Source organism: Haemaphysalis longicornis, unplaced genomic scaffold (genome assembly GCF_048455015.1).
Source record: "Haemaphysalis longicornis isolate Haplotype H1 unplaced genomic scaffold, Haemaphysalis longicornis Haplotype H1 scaffold_4, whole genome shotgun sequence".
In the NCBI taxonomy this organism is placed as follows: domain Eukaryota; kingdom Metazoa; phylum Arthropoda; class Arachnida; order Ixodida; family Ixodidae; genus Haemaphysalis; species Haemaphysalis longicornis.
In genome coordinates this window covers 40,113,124-40,132,918 of record NW_027526361.1, presented here as the reverse complement: position 1 = coordinate 40,132,918, position 19,795 = coordinate 40,113,124, and the positions used below count along the sequence as shown (strand labels likewise).

The window sequence follows — 19,795 nt, the reverse complement described above, 5'->3', positions numbered from 1 at the left end:
GAGATCAATAGGGAGTGTTAATTTGTTGAAGTCCAAACTGTGTAACATGTTCTGGTCACCCGTAGTGGCGAGGGGGGGTTGCATATTGGGGTTTTTCACAACCACCGTATGGCGATGAGGATAGAATGAGCACCGAGTCACGAGGCAGGCCACATAAGTAATTTACACTAGTTTATTTATTATAAATGGTTGGCTAGACATGCCATATTTTACCTCGGTGTGCTGATATTTTCGAAAGCGATAGCTGTTAGTGTTAGTTTCTGAAGGAAAACCCTAATCAAATCATTTGCCCCTTTAAAAGACCAAAAATATTTAAGTTACATCAATTTAAAATAATAGAACACACACACGTGTTAGTGTATGTGCATGCGTGCGTGCGCGCGTCCCAGAGAGAGAGAGAGAAATAGAGAGAGAGAGATAAGGGGTATGCTCACCCTACTCCGAGCATAATGATGTCGGCATCGGCCTTGCCCACAGTCGCTGTGCCTTTCTGCAAGATGTGCACAATTCTGCCAGAGAGCAGCGGGTCGAGGTTCAAGTTGCTCAGATGCGGCGTTGTGTGCTTCTCTTCATCTGTTATCAATTTGTCAACGCCCTGTTCGCAGGAAGAAAACGAACACTTAAGCATGACCTCTAATGCGCTATGATATCCCGAAGAATCGTGTCATTCTGCCTGTTGACACGTCAGGTCAGCATATACGTTAGTCAATGCATTAATGCGGGGTAGTGGGTACTTGAACTGCAAAACATTTAAAAACAGCGTAGTACGGAGTGAAGTAAAGGCAGAGAAGACACAAGACCGCCGCTCGTCCGCTACATCCTCATATATTTAAGATCAGGGAATTAAGGACTGTACTAAAGGTAGCATCACAAATTTTGAATATATTCTTGCCGGAAACGGTGACTGCACGGACTTTCCGTAAGAACGGCAAGTGACTGCGCGTTTAGGATCAAAATCCAGTGCCCACTTTTGTCATCATTGTTGCGTTATCTGAAAAGTTCAATGTACTTAGAGAAACGTGGTAGTGGCATGTACTCGGTACTACAAGATAATTTTTTGCGTGGTATTTACTAGAGTAGCAATTAGGTGACTGGCAAAAACATGCTCCTGGTAATAGCGCATATGCAGGGCTGAAAAGGGCGATTTTCCAAGTCTCTCACTCATACTAACCGAAAGAGGAAAAAAACTTCATAAAGGGATAAGTACGATGATGATAATGTGAGGACGCATGCGTACTACTGTAGGAACCACGCCATTACTGGGCATAGAATGGACACGCTGCCTTCTATGCGACACTTGCTCTACCAACTTCATCGGCGCGCTGTATATGGCAATCTACTCTGAACCCTACACGTCAGTAGCAGCAGCAGCATCTGTGAAATATGGCGGCCCACATAATCCCTGGATATCCCTTCCTCAATTTAGCACTAATGCTTTCGCGCTCCCTACATCATACAGAGTGTTCAGGTACCCGAGAATGTTTACTAAAGGCACAGAAAAATGGCACAAAAGCATTCCGTAGTGCTAAAATACTCTCAATGTTTTGAAACTCTTTTTTTTTTTAACTGAACAATCACGCGTTTAGTAGCACTATGCGTTTTTGTTCCACAGCTATGAGGCCTTTTTGCTGAGAAGTTATTTAGGCGGGTATTTATTTCTGCTGTTTCTTTTAAATTTTTTTCGTGACGTTGAAGGCCTGCGACAAAGCAGCTAGAGCTAGCCGTGGCCTGGCTTTACTAAATCGTTGTCATCTTGGGGAAAGCCTGGTTTCAGTAGCATTCACTTGTTTCGAAAAGATTTAAAGCCAAACAGGAAAGGTCCTTTAAAAGTATTTTAGTATGGTAGGGTGCAGGTAAGCAGGTTATCTACATGCCTCTATATCTACATCTACATAAGTAGGCCTCTGCATGCCGCCCATGCCAGGGTGGGCTACCGCCTTTAGGGAAGTGTACAAAATACGCACAAAATTGGCCAGCAATGAAGTTTGCGGCCGCCTCTTCTCGTTAGCTAGATAATCCCTGAATTATGCCACTAAATGAATGCATATATGCCTAGGCTCTCGCGTTGCGTGTGCCTTCCGGCTCCGTTGTAAGGCGAAGAGAAACATTTCGCCGAAATTGAAATTGAAACAAAACCTTCCACTTGCGATGAGGCATCCTGTTTTATAATGTTTGCTAGCCGAAGTTTGTGTCTTCTGAAGTGCACGGTCTTCGCAAAAGTTCCCGCATACATTTAGTTTGCGTTTATTGTCCTTGTTTCAGTCCTGTTGTCAGGGAAACGCTTCGACACGCTTCGCCAGCCCGTTTCACAGTACATTCGCGATTCGTGATGTCACGATGTGTACATCACGTCGACACTGGCTGTTTCCATGCTTTTTGGCATTTTTTTGCAATAATAAGCAACGGCTGCTGGTGCTGCCATTGCAAGTTGTATATTTCTGTTCAGAACAATTAAACTTATCAAGATAGGCTACCTTGCTTTTTTACTTTAGTGTGCCCTTAAAAATGGGTAATGAAATGTGTTAAGAGCTTTCTTCGCGTACCATAGCTGCTCCTTCTGGCTCCCTACAGCGAGCACGCGGCCTGTATCTGTAAGTGAACAAATACAGAAATAACGATATTCTAAAATGAACTTGCGATCCTAAAATTGTTTTTACCAATTGACCTTTCCTATAACGACCACAATAGCATTTAGGAGAAAACTGACCATCTTTATCGCTCTTCTGATCCTATTTTTTTTTCAAATGTTTTTGTGTTGTCTTAGCAAATCCCTCTGACTTCCGATTCCAGGAGAAGTGGGATGCTGAGTCTGTTCCCTCCAACATTCCCTCGGGGATTCCCTTGAACAGAAATATGCAGTGCACTGTAGGGTTTCGTAGCACCACATACTGGTATGGTATTAACCATCTGGTACCTTTCACGTTCTCTGTTTGTTACGCGTTGTCAAATAGCACTGCCCACTTTCTTTCCTATTAATGTGGAAAGTCTTGTGATTAACGTACCCCTTTCGTTGCTGCCATCTTGAGCTTCTCTTCGTAGGATTGCCTCATGATGAGCACCTGCACCTCGTTTTCTTTGATAACAGCATTCATATCGTCTTCCCACTTTTTCTTCAGCTTATTCAGTTCTTGGGAATAGCACATGGAAAAGAAATAGGAACCGTTAGTATGGGACCTGAGGGGCGAGCTTTTTATTTGACCAAAGGTTGCACATGTTTGGGTCCAGGCAATAATGTGTTCGTGTCCGTACGCACAACATGACATCCCTATAGTCATCGTCATCGCAGCCATCGTTATTATAGTAAGGGGTCCTGGGTATTCCTTATCTTAAATTATGAAAACAAGGATTGTCCCCTGCTATGTCCTCTATACTTCAGTCCCACTTCTACGTTGACTTGAACTGACCCGCGAGTTTGAGTTAAAGGAGCCATGAAGACAAAACACACGTTTGTGTTATTCAAAAGATTTTGTGTTTTATAGTGCCCCCAGCGCTTGTCCGAATGCAAACGATGGTTTATTCACTGAGAAAAAATAATTAATTTAAGTAAATTTTTGATTTACCCGCTAAATCGTGTGTTTTCGTTGTCTGCAATGATATCGCAGGGCCTTGTTTACCGTTAGTGAACCTAGATGGCGCCACCACATCGCGGCAAACCGTATTCTGCCTTTGGTTTGTTTGTGAGCGTATTTTTTCCTGGCTTGTTTTGTTCATGGAGGCAATCGTTTCGTGAAACATGGTGCTCGCTCGACAGATACGGTCACGTAAGATATCGTCGCTTGCGTCAATCGGCCAGTGTCGTCTGAAACAACCCCAAAGCCCCGCAGTCCTGTGCAGCTAAACCAAGCATAGTGCGCGCAGTACCAACAGCAGCATACGCATCGGTACTTCTATGTTTTCGTGTGCTTTCGTAACTTCTACTGTTTGTCCCACCATTCTTAGGGCTTTCAAAAGAATGTGCCCTAAATTTAGGCGTAAATAGCTCGTTCGGCAAGCTTATAAGCTCTACCTAATTTGCGTTTGCTTTTGCCGCCCTCAGCCAATCGCAGAGCTGTCTGGTGTGACATCATAGGTTCTCGGGAAACGAGCTAGTGGGTCCCATGGTCATTCCCTTTCTTCCTAATAATGTAGCTTATTTGAGTGAAGTTTACGTTAAAAGTGGCGTCAGCATGATTCGAACGAGGCAATCTTTTGAATGAACCAAACTTGTGTTTTCTCTTCATGGCTCCTTTAAGTTACATGAGTTTAGTTAGCGCATTAAGGCAACGAACATCAGTTAGAATAAAATTATCCACGCTGGAGCTGCACTTAGTTTAAAAATTCGGCATGCCGGAACGGACAGTCACACATTAACTTACTGTCTGGCGGTTTTCAGCATGAGCTGTAATCTCATACGCACCTGCTTTTTCTCGTTTTTTTTCGCTTGGTAACAAAACAAACGAATGAATAAATGAAATAATTTATTTGTTTGTCTACGCTAAAACGAGTTGTTCTTCGTGTAGGGAGAATAATCGAATTCATTAATTCACGCTTGTGATTTCACGAATTTGTACCCAACGCGTTATCACCTATTCCACCTCAGCGGGCAAGCAAGCACGGTATCAGCAGAAAATCTTTGTCTAATTTCTCTCTGACGTAGCAGCACAAAATATAATCAAACCTCAAAAAATAAAACAAAAGCTGCGGAGACGTCACATAATATTAATAAAGCAGAAAATTGCAGTAAAATTTGTTTGCTTTGGAAAGTGCGATAAAGAAGCGGATCGCAAAGTGCGATAAGGAAGGGGGAGAGAGGGGGAGGAGAGGTGAGTTGATAGCTTGAACTTAACTGTCCACAGAAAGTACTACGTCAGAAATGCAAACTACATTTTTAGATAAAAAACCTGGTTGGTTACCCCCATTTGAAAAAAGGAACCTTTCTTCAAAGGCGATAAACCAGTTTCACCACTGCGGACAAAATTTCCGACACTGAGATTCCACTTCACTTCGCAAAATGCGTACAAGTTGAAAGTTCGGACCAGAATGTACTTGGGAAGGCATTTTCTTCGATGAGACATCCTACTTGATAGTCAACACGCTACAGAGCATGTTGAAATAACATGATTCAAAATGCGGAGTTCGCCAGCAAACATACCTTCTTCACTCAATCCAGCGGTGATGGCGTTGTCGACATTTCCTTTGGCCAGTTTTTTCTTGAGAGCCTCATTTTCTTGCCGAAGCTCCCGGATGAGCTTGTCCGTGGGATCTTCGTTTATGCGCACAAGGTTCTTGATCTCTTTCGTGCGCTCCGCTAGAAGGAAAACAGTCATTCGATCAGCGTGTTCTGACAAGGCGAAGAAATCAGGGCAAGTTGTCGCAAGGCAATTGTGTAGGTTACGTAAAACGTATGCAACGCAGACCTATGATAATACCATAAAAGCACATGTGTCTTAAACTATACGTAACTTGCAGTTTCCCCGTAACGTTAGATCGCATGGTACCTTAACACAATCCAAATCCATGCAATAAAATGTCGCGCTTATTCCCCAGAATGCAGTGCGTTCTAGCAATCGTGGCGTCCTCAGCAACGCCTAAAGCGCAAAGGTCAGCCAGCAGCGATGGTGTTTACAGCAACATCGCAAACAGTTAATTGGAGTGATTTCAACTTAAAGGAGCCATGAAGAGAAAATACAACTTCGTTTAATTTGAAAGAACTAGGATTTAGTATCTCACTCAGTTCCATTAGAGCCACAAAAGATGTTTTTTAACGAAAAAAAAGCACGAAGTATTTAAAAACTTTCAAATTTTGCGCCACAGTGACGTGTTATGAGCAAGGATGACGTCATACGGGCCAACAATAAAATATAATTTTCAGTGCGTTAACTGCACGTTAGCATTCAAGTGATGCGGTCAAATGGAACCAGATGCCCCATTACAGACGTCCAGTCATGTGTCGTCGCGACAGGCCAGTTAGGCGGCCGCCAATCGCACAAACAAGGTTCCATGACGTCATAGAAAAGTTCCGGGAAATTGGCTAGGGGGTCGCGACTGCTTCACACGCTTTCTTCAATATCTCCGTTATTTGTTCGAAGATTACGATGATATCGGTATCATTGTTATCGGGACTAAGCAGTCTTTCTAATAAACCCAACTTGTATTTTCTTTTCATGGCTCTTTTAAGCCTATGTAAGTATTTGTCTAACAAGGTATCTAGATACGGGTCTGTTTCAGTATTTAAGACATAAGATAAGAAGTTCATAATACACCCAGCCTAGATGAGTTCTCTGACTTGGGTTTCCGACTGGCAGTTAGTTAAGCTAACTGCCAGTTTAGTTTGAAAAGGATTTAAAGCAGCTGTGATGACCATGTGGTTCAGAGTCAAAGTACTGGCTCCAACGACATAAAAAAACCACCACATCAACGGGATTGGTGAAAACAAAATGAGCTTGGCCCCCGGAAGGAGCGGGAATTTGAGATTTCAAGGCATTGGACAGAAACAACGTTTGCCAAAGTTTTTCCACGAACCATAGCGCAGGGTTGAAAGGGTCTCCTCGTAGTGTACGTCCGAAGGGCTGATTGTAGCGAGCTGAAAAATAATAGCAATAAATAAATGGAATATACTTAAACGGAGATAACACCGAGGTATGTTTTCTACGAGGAACAACAAAGAGCATGTACAGTTTTAAAGGCAACTTTGACATCATACGCTCTGAAAACATGAATGACGTTGAAGCTTTACACGGAAAAGCCGAAAGAATGGACAGTTATAAATCATCGTCATGATTTTAATCAAAAAATCGTGCAATGCACATAGGTCAAACATTACCAACAAAATTTCAGGGTTGCCATCCAAGGTACGGCTCATTACTTTTGCGTACCACACCATGGACCTGGGCATTGAACGACATCATGAACTTCTAGTCCCAATTTGTTCGCTCGGAACTTACCATGATTGTTCTGCTGTTGCCACCCAAAGCCGTCATAAGCAATCGAGTGAGCGTTGATTCCCGGTAAGGCACTGGAAGGGGGGGGGGGGGGGGGTTAAGACGCCTAATCTAAGATTATGTAAAATACACCTATTTGCACGTAGAATGTAATGGCAGATGCTTGTTTTTTAATAGTCTAGAAATGACGATACAGTATCGAAATAATGACTACGCCCGAAGTGCTATTCTAACCATTCGCGAGTCACCTTGGGACATGTTTACAGCAATGAGAAAATACGACGGCCACGGAACCAAGTTCAGCATTCTCTCATGTGTCTTTCATGCGCGGGCTGAGTAACTGAACACGAACAGCCATCACCGACCTTAAATGAAAACTGTATTCTCAATTTCGGATCCAAAAAGAAAAGACGCGTAATCAATATGGCGGGGATGGTAAAGTATACAGAAGGCAGGCCTGGCAGCATTGTAACGTCTCAAATTGCACTCCGAAAGTTTGCGCGCGTTTCGGCATGCACCGACAGCGTGGGCCCTTGTTATCGTGTGCAACTTGATATATCCACCGACCTTTGAGATTTGTTCCCTTGGCTTTTTCCGCAAGCGCGTGGATGCAGTTTCCCAAACAGGAAAGCGACTGGTTAATGGCAATGCCTTCGCGAAGCCGATCACCCGATGTTTCCGCCATAGACTGCCTTTCGCTGAAAACGAAGGTCAAATGTCAAAACAGCTCCGACACCCGAAACCTTTGCCATGACAGCACCCAGCTCAGCACAAAACTACTGATAGCAGACCGGTAATGTCTACATTGCAAAAATTGATGCCCCCGCGTTATGTTTGAAGTTTGAACAGCCTGAAAGCAGTTCACTGTTTAGAATGTAAACATATTATTTAGAGCTATTGAACTTTTCAAGCACTTGCAAGACAAAACTTTATAAACAAAATTCTTTGCCGCCAGGCGGCTGGAGATTCGACAGCTGGTCTAGCTTCGTTATTTAATTTAATGTCCACATTCAATGGGCTTGTACTCAGACACGGCAGAAGCTTTTCGCAAACCATTCCGTCGAACAGTTATTGAAAACTGTCGACAGTTTTTTTTAACTAGATCCCGCCTTTTAAATTACCATTACTGGACAATTTTATGGCGTACGCATTCGTAGTGCTACCCGCTGTTTTCGTGTCAGCTCTCGTTACTATAGACTGTTGGGGTACGCTTTAACTCGAAGAGGTCGTTCAACCAGCACGGTACCTATGCCTGTAGTTCCAAAACTGTGACGTCACAGTTCACCTCGTCAGTTACTATAAAAATTAAGGAAATACAGGTTCAGGGGCACGCAGTGTTAACCGTTTCTTCTTCGCATCGAATTGAGAAACAACGACAAAAAATCAGGGTTTATTTTTCGGTCGAAGTGAACAATACAAAAATGGAATATTATAGCAGGGGATAGGTGTTCATTTTCGAGGTCGGAGATTACAATGGTAGTCCTACAGATGTAGAACGGCGTGTCCACATACGCTCGATTCTAATTCTGAACTGCCACTCACGACCAGTGTGGGAAGAGCAATGGGTCAGAATGAGCTCAGGACTGGTAATCAAAGATCCTCATGGTCGTTTATCATGGAGGGATATTTATCGAATTTATAATCGTATAACCCATGGCATATGGAAGCTATGCTCAAAATGCCCGTATCTCCCGCAGAGGAGGGGGGGGGGGGCGCATTGTGCCCGTTCCTGTTTTTAACATAGAATGGTTAATGGCTTACCTACCACTAACATTGCCTGCTGCTTCACCATAAAATTTCTTACACCGGCACAAGAAGTTACTATACTGGTACTATTACTGATTCTATCGCTATTAATGTTACTGATTCTATTACTATTACTGATTCTATTACTATACTGATACTATTACTATTGCTATTACTGATGTCAAACTGGACAAAATAACATTTACATTTATGCGCGCTGTGCAGAATGAAACTTAACATTAATAAATGGAAATCAGTGAGAGTGTCGTGGAATCACATGCTTTTCTGTAACACGTTCATTCACAACACGGCGCTAGAATTCTTAAGAATCTGAAAAAAGTACCTTGCTCTGGTATGCATATTACTAACGGCCATTCACGGAAGTATCTTATTGACCTCGCATGCTTCGTTACGTAAAGGGAAACCGTAACCTCGCGCCTTGATCCCTCAGATGATCCTTATAGATTACTTATGTCCTTTCGGACATCGAATATGCGTCACCAAGCAGGGATTTGTTCCTCAAAACTCTCGCGAAAAAATAGGAAAAGGCGCAAAATCGTTAAGCATGTTTCATACTTATCGACTGCCGTCGAACTGGAAGCGTACCTAATATAAGATCTATATTTCTCACGTCCTACGACTAGATGAAAACTATTCCAACTTTTTTTTTCACGATATTTACCATAACAATGACCTCTTCAGCACCTGGTTGTTTAAATCCACAAAATTTGCTTCATACCGTCTTGACCATCGCAACATGGTCCATGTATCTCCTGATCGTCGTCGTCGTCTCATGTCGTCGTAGTATCATGTAGTCACGGTGCTAAAACACTGGGACGCTCATTTTCCAGCGCTCCGCGCTAAAACGTACCGTGTGCTAAAAGAACGCACCGGGACACCCGTTTTCCAGCGGCCCGCGCTAGAACGTTTTATTTCCGTGGGAAAAACGCGTAACTCGTTTTCCAACGCATCGCGCAGGAACGCTTCGTGCTTCAAAGACACGAGACTTACAGCAAAGATGCGCACCTCTACCACCAATTGTTTCATATCCGTGAGCAAAAACGCAAAGGCGCCAAGATTACACTCACACGCGGCATGCTTCGCCCCTCCCCAGGTTTCAGGGTAGTGGAGATTGAAAGGAATTTTTTCCTGCCCAAAACCAGTTGTGAGTGGAACCATCTGCCACCCTAATCAGTAAGCAATTCCAACTATGATCATTTTCATTATATCCACGCTAAATTAAGGCGGGCAGTCAGAACTAGTTGGCAACGCCTATGTCAAGGCATGATTGTTAGCGAAACAATAACAAGGACAAAAAAAGAAGAAAAAGTGGTCTCCCGCAGCACCACGTCCCCCCCTTTTTTTTTTCAGAATAGCCCACGCTTTTAGAATGCAGTCACCATGTGCGTTCTATAGGTAACTAGAAAGGCAATAAGTATCGATTCCCAAACGTCCGTGCTCTACACGCACCAGATAACCTTGAAACTCTTTCAAAGGATTTTTTCTCTTTGACTTGGTCTGGACACTGTTTGCGTGTTTAGGTGACGTCCCTCAGGTCAAATTGCGGGTATTGTCCGGCTCCCTTTCAGCTCGAGCGAGAAACGAATTCAATAGCTGCGCAAAGAAAATCGCAACAAAAGCAAAGCAGAAAGTGAAGAGGCATCTGCTGTGACGAGCCTATCGCACAGCATCGCTGTGTGCTGGCGTTTGTCGGCAGTGTTCTGAGGTAACTTTGAACGCTTTTCAGTATTTTGCTTTCCCCGTTATTATTATTTCATCGCTGCTTGATGCTTCCATTCCCCTCCGTCTTAATACTCTACACTAGGTTTGTAGTGCTGGAGCATTCGCGGGCGCTGTACGGGTTCAGTTTTTTGTGGCACCACTTACCTTCCTGCCAGGTCTACAAGATGAACAACGGATGTTTTCGTGGTTTCTGGTCCAGGTGGCCTCTTTGTCCTTTGAATAAGCATCAGGGTTACTAAGGTATGGGCTCGACTGAAATGCAGAAGAAAGTAGGCAAAAGGAAGGAGAGAGTGAAAACGTGGAGGTGTTATGCGCTCGCCAACAGCGGGTATATCTAAATAATAAAGCATACTATCTAAAGGATCTATTCCCCCTACTTTTTCGTGCGATTTACAAATAAAATGTGAAGTAGGCGATGTATAAGTGTAAAAATAGGCGTAACAACTTTGAAGCGCGAAATACTCAGCGAACATGCTTTGCCTTAGCCTGAGAAATAGCTTGTTGACTTTGTTGTTCCGTTGAACTCGTCGCCGAGTAACCCCCCCTTGCGCACAGGGCAAGGCTGGCACACTTCGGATACGACGACCGAAAATCTGTTATGTTTTATATTGCACCTTTTTCGTCATTTAGATCCTCCGTTGCTATTAAGATTTGAATGGCATCATTCGGCGCTGGAAAATCGTTCCCGTCGTGGGCGGCATAAAAGAGTGTCGGTCACATTACTCATCACGATGTTTGCGCTACCAAACATAGGTTAGCGAGGTAAGATTATACTACCATGGCCCTTCCTTGGCCCTTCAAGGGACAACGTAAGAAATGCGCCCTGAACGTGCCGTGTAATGGTAGGATTCCCTGCTTCGTGCAGCAGCACACATTTTTTCCAGGGAATGCGTGAACCCGGATAATGTGTGAATACTTATATATTTGTGTTTTCCGAAATAAATCGTCAGTTGGAAGTCAACGCTTGTTCGTGTAGCCACTCTCTGTCGTCCTTCGTCTAATTGTTCGCGCTATTAGCATTAATTCAATGGGGTGCCAACTCGCCCAAAGTCTCACGTTATTTAGTTGCATACAAAGGGCCGATGACTTATTATAGGACGTGCACCAGCAAGGTCTTTCAGAGGGCGTGGAAGTTTTGTTGCCTTTTTTTTCGCCGATCAGTGCGTCAACTAATCCGTCGTGCCTTGTCCCTCATCAGTTGTTGGTCGTGAAAAATTAAAGACGCCCACCCCGCCTGTTCGTGGGTCTGCCCACTCTGCCTTCGCTATATGTCCTCTCGTAAATGTAGTTGTCAGTATTAACCACAGAGATGTTTAACCTGTAGGTTCCGCCGTTCAGAGTTACCAGAAAAAATATGCTGTTGTTGTTGAAAACGTTTATTAAGAAGAGAGGGGGAGGGAGTTGGGTTAAAAAGTGGAGCACCGGGTGGCCATCCTATTCCGGCAGGCCGCGGGCTGTGGCTGCAGTCTTCGCCCGGAGAATCAGGGCTTGCTGTTCTTCGAACTGGCTGCAGCGCAGCGCGCGCTCCCAATGCTCAGGAGAGGGGGAGAGAGGGGTGGGGAGGGGGGATTGGACGGACATGTCCAAACAAGAAATAATATCGAGCGCACGTGAGCTTGCGCCTCGTCGGGAGCGCCCGGCGTCGGCAAGCTCGCCCTCGAAAAAACACTCTCTGCAGCGTTCCTGGGGTGATCCCTCGCGTGTTGTTCTTCTCGCTAGTTCACAGGCGCTCGCTCCTGAACTGGGGAGCACAGACGCAGAGTTCGCGAAGCCGGTTGCCGCGTGTTCTAGCGCGTGCTAACGCGGTCCACTTTGGGAGAGATGTGAAGGGCTGCGGACAAAACGATCCGGACCTGCCAGTCTTGGAGAACTTTCAGCACGAAGTCCGGAAATCCATACGAGGTGCAAAAGCCGGGTCTCCGACGAAGGGAGAAGGGCCCCGCCAGCTCTGCTGTTTCTCCAGCCTTGCACCACTAGTGCAAGCTCCGCTAATTATTTTTACTTGGTTCAATTTCATCCCTTCGTGAATGCGAGTGTCTCACCTGCTGGTTGCGTTGGTGTTGGTCGATGCTATGCAGCGATTCGTCGTTCCTTCTTCTATCCTTGCGAGCACGTCTCGTAAATTTGTCACCAGGCAGTGAGTGAGTCCCTCAGCTGGTTATCAAAAGAAGTCACTCTTTAGTCACACGTGGAAGAAGACAAACAGCAGAGTAAGAAAACTGGGTAGTCAAATAGGGTAGCCAAACAGTAGCTACGGCGTGCAATCCAAACAGCCCCTTTTATCTACAGGGAGGTAACAGGAGGCGCTTACCGAAGAAGCCCTTTTTGGGGTGCTCTCGAACCTTGAGCCCTTTTCTGTGTTTTGCATCCGACACGAGTAGGTCAAACACGGTCTCATTGTATATTTCCAACATGCTAAGCTCAATCTGGAAATAAAAAAAAGCTTTCACGCAAGGCGATCAAAGATAACAATTACGCGACAGTTTTTCTAAATCTTATGCGGCTTTGAAGATGTCGTTGGCGATGATTGTAGCAGCTTCCTTTCTGTGATTATATATAGCTGTTCCTTCCCCCTCCCACTCTTCCGAAGAAATTCTATAAACTTTTCTTTGGGGTACCTTAGTGCGAGTTTTTGTAACTAGAGGGATACCGAGCTCTTTTTTTTCTTATGCAGATTGTGCCCTATGCGCTGATCCCACGATGTTGTTATTGTAATTTTTTGGAGCCTTCTAAAACCAATAAATGAACTTTTTGTATATTAAAAATTTGCGCATTGCATTGGTAGCCCCATTTATCTCAAACCCCCTTTAGCGGTTGTTGTTAATATATTACTCCTATTTCTGGTATTAGTGTTAGATATAACACGAAAAAAACAGCGCACACTCACCTCGAACTCTACGTGTTTTCCAACGCTTCGCCTCTTTTCCATTTCCTGAAAGAGATCCTCGCACAATCGAGGCACTATACCTGTATGAGAACAAAATACTACCATTACTGAGCCCATTAAGATTTCACTGGCAATTCTACACAGTTGCCAAAGTTAACGAACCTCTTCAACATAGAAATGTGATGGTTTAGGTTATCACAGAAGACAATATTGAGCAGACAGCCCTGGGGCCAAAAAAGTCGTGAATACTAGATTTTGTCAACGATGGGACCAAGTAAAAACGTTCTGAGGCCTCTTAATTACGGATATCTTATATGCATTTCTTGCTGAAGAATGCAGTACAGATTCGCTTACGTCGGCGTCCGCAGCATTGCGTCGAAACGACAAGAAGGTTGGTTTATTAGTCCGTCTATCGCTGTCTTTTTTTTATTATTTCACGGTTGTGTTGAAGATATTCGTGAATTTTAAAGAGCAAGCGGAAAGATAGTTGCGCGGGTGAAATTGCTAGCGATGGTATATTCTCGACACCAAAGAGGCCACTTTATAGATATTCACAGCCCTGACAAAAACCAACCCATTTCCTAGCAGACTTACGAAACCAATTTCGGGACATAAAAATAATGTTGAACCCACTTTCCCTCTTAGCAATACGTTTACTCATTCGTTTAGCAATACGCTTCCTATGGTTTTCAAGCATACGCCATACGCAGCAAATTTGGTGAAGGCATTAATTCCTTTCTGTGGCCTAACTTCGAGTTAAATTAAGTAGTTCATTTGTAATAAAAATAAGGGCCCCTAAGCCTCCTCTCGTGGCCCAATGCGTGGTGAGAATCACTTACTCGCTGACTTAGGTGGCCGAGTTACATCACAGGGTTTCATTTCACGGAGTTAGTGCCGCTGAGTGTATTATGTCACGCAACACGCACGAACTCAACCATATAATAGGTACATCTTGTCTGTAGCATGAAATTCTGGAAAAGCCAGCTCTTGAAAGATCCAGCCATAAAAGAAGTCCTAATGAAGCTGGATTTACTACTTTACGCAAATGCATGGCTGAAAGACGCTTAATAGGCAGCAAAATAAGCCGTCTGTTATAAAAATGATGGCCATAGAATGCTTTTAATCAACCCTAGGACTTCTGTTCAAATTGCACACCAGGAAAACTTTTTCCAATATGTTTTGGCTCCACTTTTTTTTGTCGACTTGTCGACCGGTTCCGGCCACGTTCATTTGCCACGCGGCCGGGAAACGCCGCATTTTCCGCAAACGGAGCCAAGTAAACCGCGATGTTCACGCATTAAATAAGCAAATGCAATACACACGCCGAAGGAGGTATCCAGATCGAAAACGTATGCAGGCTCTCCCCCATATGCAATTCACAAAACTTGCGTTTCTTCAGTCGTAGGTGTCGGCACATGGCACATTCATAGCTGTTTTGCAAATTTAGAACAGTATATGGTAATCGAATGATTCATTAGGAAGCTGCACAAAAAGGTACACATTCAGCTGAGTGGCTGCATCTAATGCAGATGATATATCCAGTTCATTCTATTTCGGTAGCAAAGTTACTTGAACTAACCTGTGTTTGCTCCGTAGCCAACCATGGAGTAGGATTTTCCGGAACCAGATTGTCCGTAGGCTAAGAGAGCCGCGTTGTAGCCCTGCCAGGCGTTCTTCACCACTTCGCTGCCGAGCTCCTTATACACGCGCTCCTGTAGAGGAAAGAGAGAGAGAGAGAGAGAGAGAGAGAGAGAGAGAGAAAACCTTCCTTCTGGATATTTATGCGCGGAAGTGGTGTCTCAGTCCAGAACTCCTAGGGTCCGATCTGCAGCCAAATATACCCGTTTCAATTTCGATGTCTATTTCAAGGCCTGCTTCTCCCGCGAGCAATGACTTTTTGCGTGCGTGAGCTTCTACCGGGTATGTGACGGTCTTCATATTTTAGTCGGGTGTTGCCTCAACAAAAGGCAGATTAGTCTGCGTTTACGCAAGCTCAATGCTACATTCACGTGAAATTAATAGGTTCTATGTTGTGTGTTGAAGACTGTGATGCCAGCAGCAAGAATACTCATCACTTATTTTTACGTGGAAATACGGCCTGATTCGCTGTGGTTTTCGCAGTATAGCTTTTCGCTCCAACGACCGTTCACTAAGCAATAAAGCAAAGCTTTCTTTGGTTCTTCTCCTGGTTTTCTGGGGCTGCTGCTGCATTCTTACCGGTGCGCCGCTGTATACCTCACAACCGGTAACGCTTGTCGGTGTCAATAAAGTTATACCGTTCTTACGTGTAGAAAAAGACGAATGTCATCTATGTAGGCTCGGGGATCGCGAGTTAACTTACGCAGTTACTTGCTTTTTCAGTTGCAGCATAGTCAGCAAGTGTCGTTGTTTACTGAGAGTTCTTACCGGTAACATAAAAATACACGTATTCGACGTTTGTGTACAGAAAATCCCAAGAAATTGTTGATTGCAAGCCTAATGAAACGCACGAAGCGTAAATGCATTCAAAGAAAAATGTTAAGTGGCCTAACGCATGCCCATGTCCTTTCGAGGTCCGCTGATTGGGAAAGGGTGGACATTTGGGCAAGTTAGTATTGGTTTAACATCTTCAAGGCAGCGTGGCAGACGAATGCACGAGAAAAGAAGGCGTCGTCCTGACTTCTTTTCTTGTGCGTTCGTCTACTACGATGCATTCTAAATGTTAAACCGGTGACTGTGCGCAGGTGGTACTAGACTTCTGACAGACATCACCCGTTCAACTTTCAGAGAGCAAAGGCTGGAGTCATGAGCAGACCGGAGGCCACATGCTTCCAAGTCAACTTTGAACATTGGCTTGCAAGGAAACGAATGAGTACTCTACAGCCGGATAACAGCCAGTTGTCCTGTGTACTCCGGATGGCGGGAATACAGCAATCGTTTGGCGGCCGGATTCATGCTGCTCATTTTTGAAGGTTGGCCTCCAAACAACAAACGAGTGCTCGGTGGCTGGAAGCCTGCCGCACCTCTCTAGATCAACGTTGCTCAAGCAAGCGCCTTACCGTGGCAGTGGGGTGATCTTCCAGATGAATTTTGAGCAACTCCCGCCGGGGGAAAAAGCAAAACAAACATGATAACGGATAACAGGGGAAAGCCGACCGACCTATAAACATTAGCTGCCAAAAACGTGCAGAGATGGAGGTGCCCGCATTCGTACCATTCATCTTATGACCAACTCCCGACAATTCTTTGGCGATGACCGAGCATTCCGCAGAACACTCATAGGTTGGCCAGCCAGCGAACAGAATTTCTGTTTAAAGGAGTTTCAGAACTAAAGTAACCATTCTGCGATTGGATCAAAGCCATACTGCACTGCTTTTGGTGTTAAGCACGCAAATTGTTCACCGTGCTGGGGTCCTTCCGAGAGAGTCAAAATAAAATTTCATTGATATTCTTTAAAACGAAGTGCAATCGCCCTTTGAAATTTGAACGTCATTGTAGTCAGGGGTATTGCTACGGAGACCAGTTGAAGTGGCCAATCGTTGTTTGCAAATGCTTGATCCTTCAACCCAACATCTACAGGATGTTTATAAAAATTGGCCGCGTATCTGCTCCTTTCGTTGCAACTGCCGTCTTTTTATCGGCTTTTGCGAAGTAAATGCCTCCCTTCGCTTTCACGCTCACCTCTCATGTTGTTCCTCTTGCGTCGCGCTCCTCCCAAGATAAAGACGCCAAAGGTTTCCTTAAATCATTTTAAATTTCCCGCGTTCCACTGCTCCAAACCGGGTGTCTCGATGCGAACGCTGCCGTACGGCGAAGACGAGCGTTAATCGAGGCGCCCTACTTCAACGTTTATAGAACCGCGTTTCTCTACTCCACGTGCGTTTCAAGCAGAAACGTGGAACCTATCTAGTGGAACCTTGCGTAACTGTTGCCGGTTGATTTCTTAAAATGGCGCAAGAAGCTATAGTGGCGCGGGTGACAGCAGGCGACGGCGGAGTGAATTCTTTTTCTGCAGTTGATGAAGTATTTAATTTCGCAAAAGTCAAGCATGTTTGATTTTTTACAAAGGAACACTGCAAATATCACTTGTGTATTGATTTGTTGTCTCATATTTGCGTAATGTCTTGTTCTTCTTCAACAATGTTGACAAGTATGAACATTACACCGGACATAGACGGGTAGATTTAGCTATGACTTTATAAGACTATTGCGCAGGCATTGTTTTGCTTTGGCCGGGTGGCTGAATCGAGTCACAGACAGACAGACGGACAGACATACAGACAGACCAAAATTTCTGGGTTTAAGTAGCCCAAGAAAGACTATCGTCTTTAATATTCCAATGACCGTTGCACATCAGAGTCCAGTGCGTCGAGGATAAACAGGGGTGCCGACCGGTCGCCTGTCAGCAGGTGCGTCTCGTAAGAGGTACGCTTTTCGCCACTGAGATAGGAACACCGGCCGAGGTCATGCTGGTGCCCGACCGATTTAACGGCATCTTAGATAATTTTTTTAACAGCGAAGCTGTTTAGCAATTGGTTGATACTGGCGTTTCACAACTCCCAATTACTGGACTGCACTGGAAAAGCTCTACTTCACACAGTTGGGCGGCACTCTACCGGGGTCTTGTGCCGTGTGCTACAGGTCGCGACGGGGTTCAGCAGGAGTTAAAGGTTGCCACTGTCATTTTCATTCTCATAACCATCATCATCGTCGTCGTCGTCGTCATTGCCGCCGCCATTGCCGCCGACGTCGCCCTTATAGTCATCGTCATCGTTCATCACAATCAGGGCTTCGTGCTGGAGCGGGCATAAAAATCCTGAAGGATTATGATGATAACGGTGATTGCAATGACGACGATGACGAGGATGATATTGCCAAATGATGGTGTTGATGCGTTTTATTCATTACTAGTTGATGCCCAGTTAAACCAGAGAAGAACCGAGCACATGAACCGAGCACCTAACGTGCAACTGGGCACACGAAAGCGCCGTCGCGACCGACATTAGTAATAACATGCATTACTCGGCTGCCATGAACTAGAGTCTGGAAGGTCTCATTAAACGAGACACAGATAAAGGCTGCATCTTATATTTTGGCAGTTGCGTGAACCGAGCTGTTGGGAGTCACTTGAATGCAAAAGAAATAAAAAAGGAGCAAAAGACGCCTATACAGTGTCCTACTAGAAATGAAGGGCAGCAAGCTGGGCATCCCTAACTGAGCGTAAATGCTGCCAGCATAATTCTTTCCCGATTGGACACAGATCACGCAAAAGTGAAACCAGGGAAAGGGCTGCATAATAACACTAAATACGGCGCGATGTCCCGTTACGTAGCGTTAAGGCGAAATGTTCGCTTATGCGTAGGGGGACAATGCCGGATAGACATACCTGGTCGGCGTATTGCGCGCCCCTTTCGTGTTCCGGGTCTGGCGCACAGTAGCCGTCGTCGAGGCGCAGAAAGCCGTCGTGCGACCAGAAGCAGCGGTCAAAGGTGAAGCTCCGTGGTTCCGAAATCTGGCTCTGGCCGGGGCTCCAGAGCTGCGTCTGCTGCTCACGCATGCGTACCAGGCACTTGCCTCCCCGCTGTCGCTCTCGCTCGCTGTGCTTCCACGTTCGTCAAGGCGTCAAAAACGCATTGATGGAAAACTATCAAAACAGCACATGCGCATTCCTTTCCCTTGGGACCTCTGGTAGCCATGTTTCGGGAATATAGTGAGAGCTACAAGGAAACTGACAGCCTACTTAACGCCACTGTGTTGGCTGAGACGAGAGCCAAGTCATACCATTTGGTCACAAAAATACAATGAATCCACACGAATTCTATTCCCGTAATGAGGCGGGTTGAGGTTTGGACTACATGAAGTAGTATTGGTGATTCCTACACCTTAAGTATACAAGAATTAGTCTATATCTATTGACATAATAGTAATTACTGTTATAATGATTGTTTTGCTTCGTTGCGCTGCTGCTAAAGAAACTGCTGCCCTTGTTTGCGCAACATATGCTTATGCATACAACCGTACAGGGTTTCCATTACAACCATGCTAGTGAACCCAACGTTAAGTGAATTCAAATGAATTTGAATTTTCCCGCCCAAGTTACCCGTTCGATCTGAGATTGCACCCTAGTGGATGGCTCCTAATAATAGAATCACCTAGGAAGTTTTAACGTTCGGCGAAGCCCCGACACATACGTAAAGACACATGCTTCGTTCTTGCATCAGAATACAGACCGACGCGGCCGAGATTTAATCCCCGTTCGAACGTATTTAGAGCCAGCCGTAAGGCAAGTGAATGCAGAGATAACAACTGTGTCTTTCGTAATCACAAGTGATTTTTTACCGACCACACCCCGCCATTTCTTACAAGCTGAAAATTTTGAAACGAATTCTTTACGTATCTATAAAGTATCGCAGGGCCGGTTTTCACGCAAGAAGAGACAGCCGGAGGCCCGAGAAGGGTCACATAATGTCCCTGGATAAGATACAGAGTACCCTCACTGAGCAACGCAAGTGAGTAACAG

General features: G+C 44.8%; 1 protein-coding gene across 1 annotated transcript in view; it reads right to left on the bottom strand.

Moving 5' to 3' along the window:
- LOC144178536 (kinesin-like protein KIF28) overlaps positions 1-18,863 on the bottom strand; it is a 31,986-nt gene extending 13,123 nt beyond the window's left edge. The window contains exons 1-12 of the mRNA XM_077706467.1: positions 18,662-18,863; positions 14,876-15,008; positions 13,297-13,376; positions 12,721-12,835; positions 12,452-12,563; positions 10,554-10,661; positions 7,488-7,618; positions 6,924-6,994; positions 6,502-6,562; positions 5,132-5,287; positions 3,003-3,127; positions 435-595 (exon numbers count right to left, since the gene is read on the bottom strand). Coding sequence (XP_077562593.1) covers positions 435-595; positions 3,003-3,127; positions 5,132-5,287; positions 6,502-6,562; positions 6,924-6,994; positions 7,488-7,618; positions 10,554-10,661; positions 12,452-12,563; positions 12,721-12,835; positions 13,297-13,376; positions 14,876-15,008; positions 18,662-18,832 — 1,424 coding nt within the window. The 5' untranslated portion in view covers positions 18,833-18,863. The remainder of the gene's footprint in view (positions 1-434; positions 596-3,002; positions 3,128-5,131; positions 5,288-6,501; positions 6,563-6,923; positions 6,995-7,487; positions 7,619-10,553; positions 10,662-12,451; positions 12,564-12,720; positions 12,836-13,296; positions 13,377-14,875; positions 15,009-18,661) is intronic.
- Between the last annotated feature and the right edge of the window lie 932 nt (positions 18,864-19,795).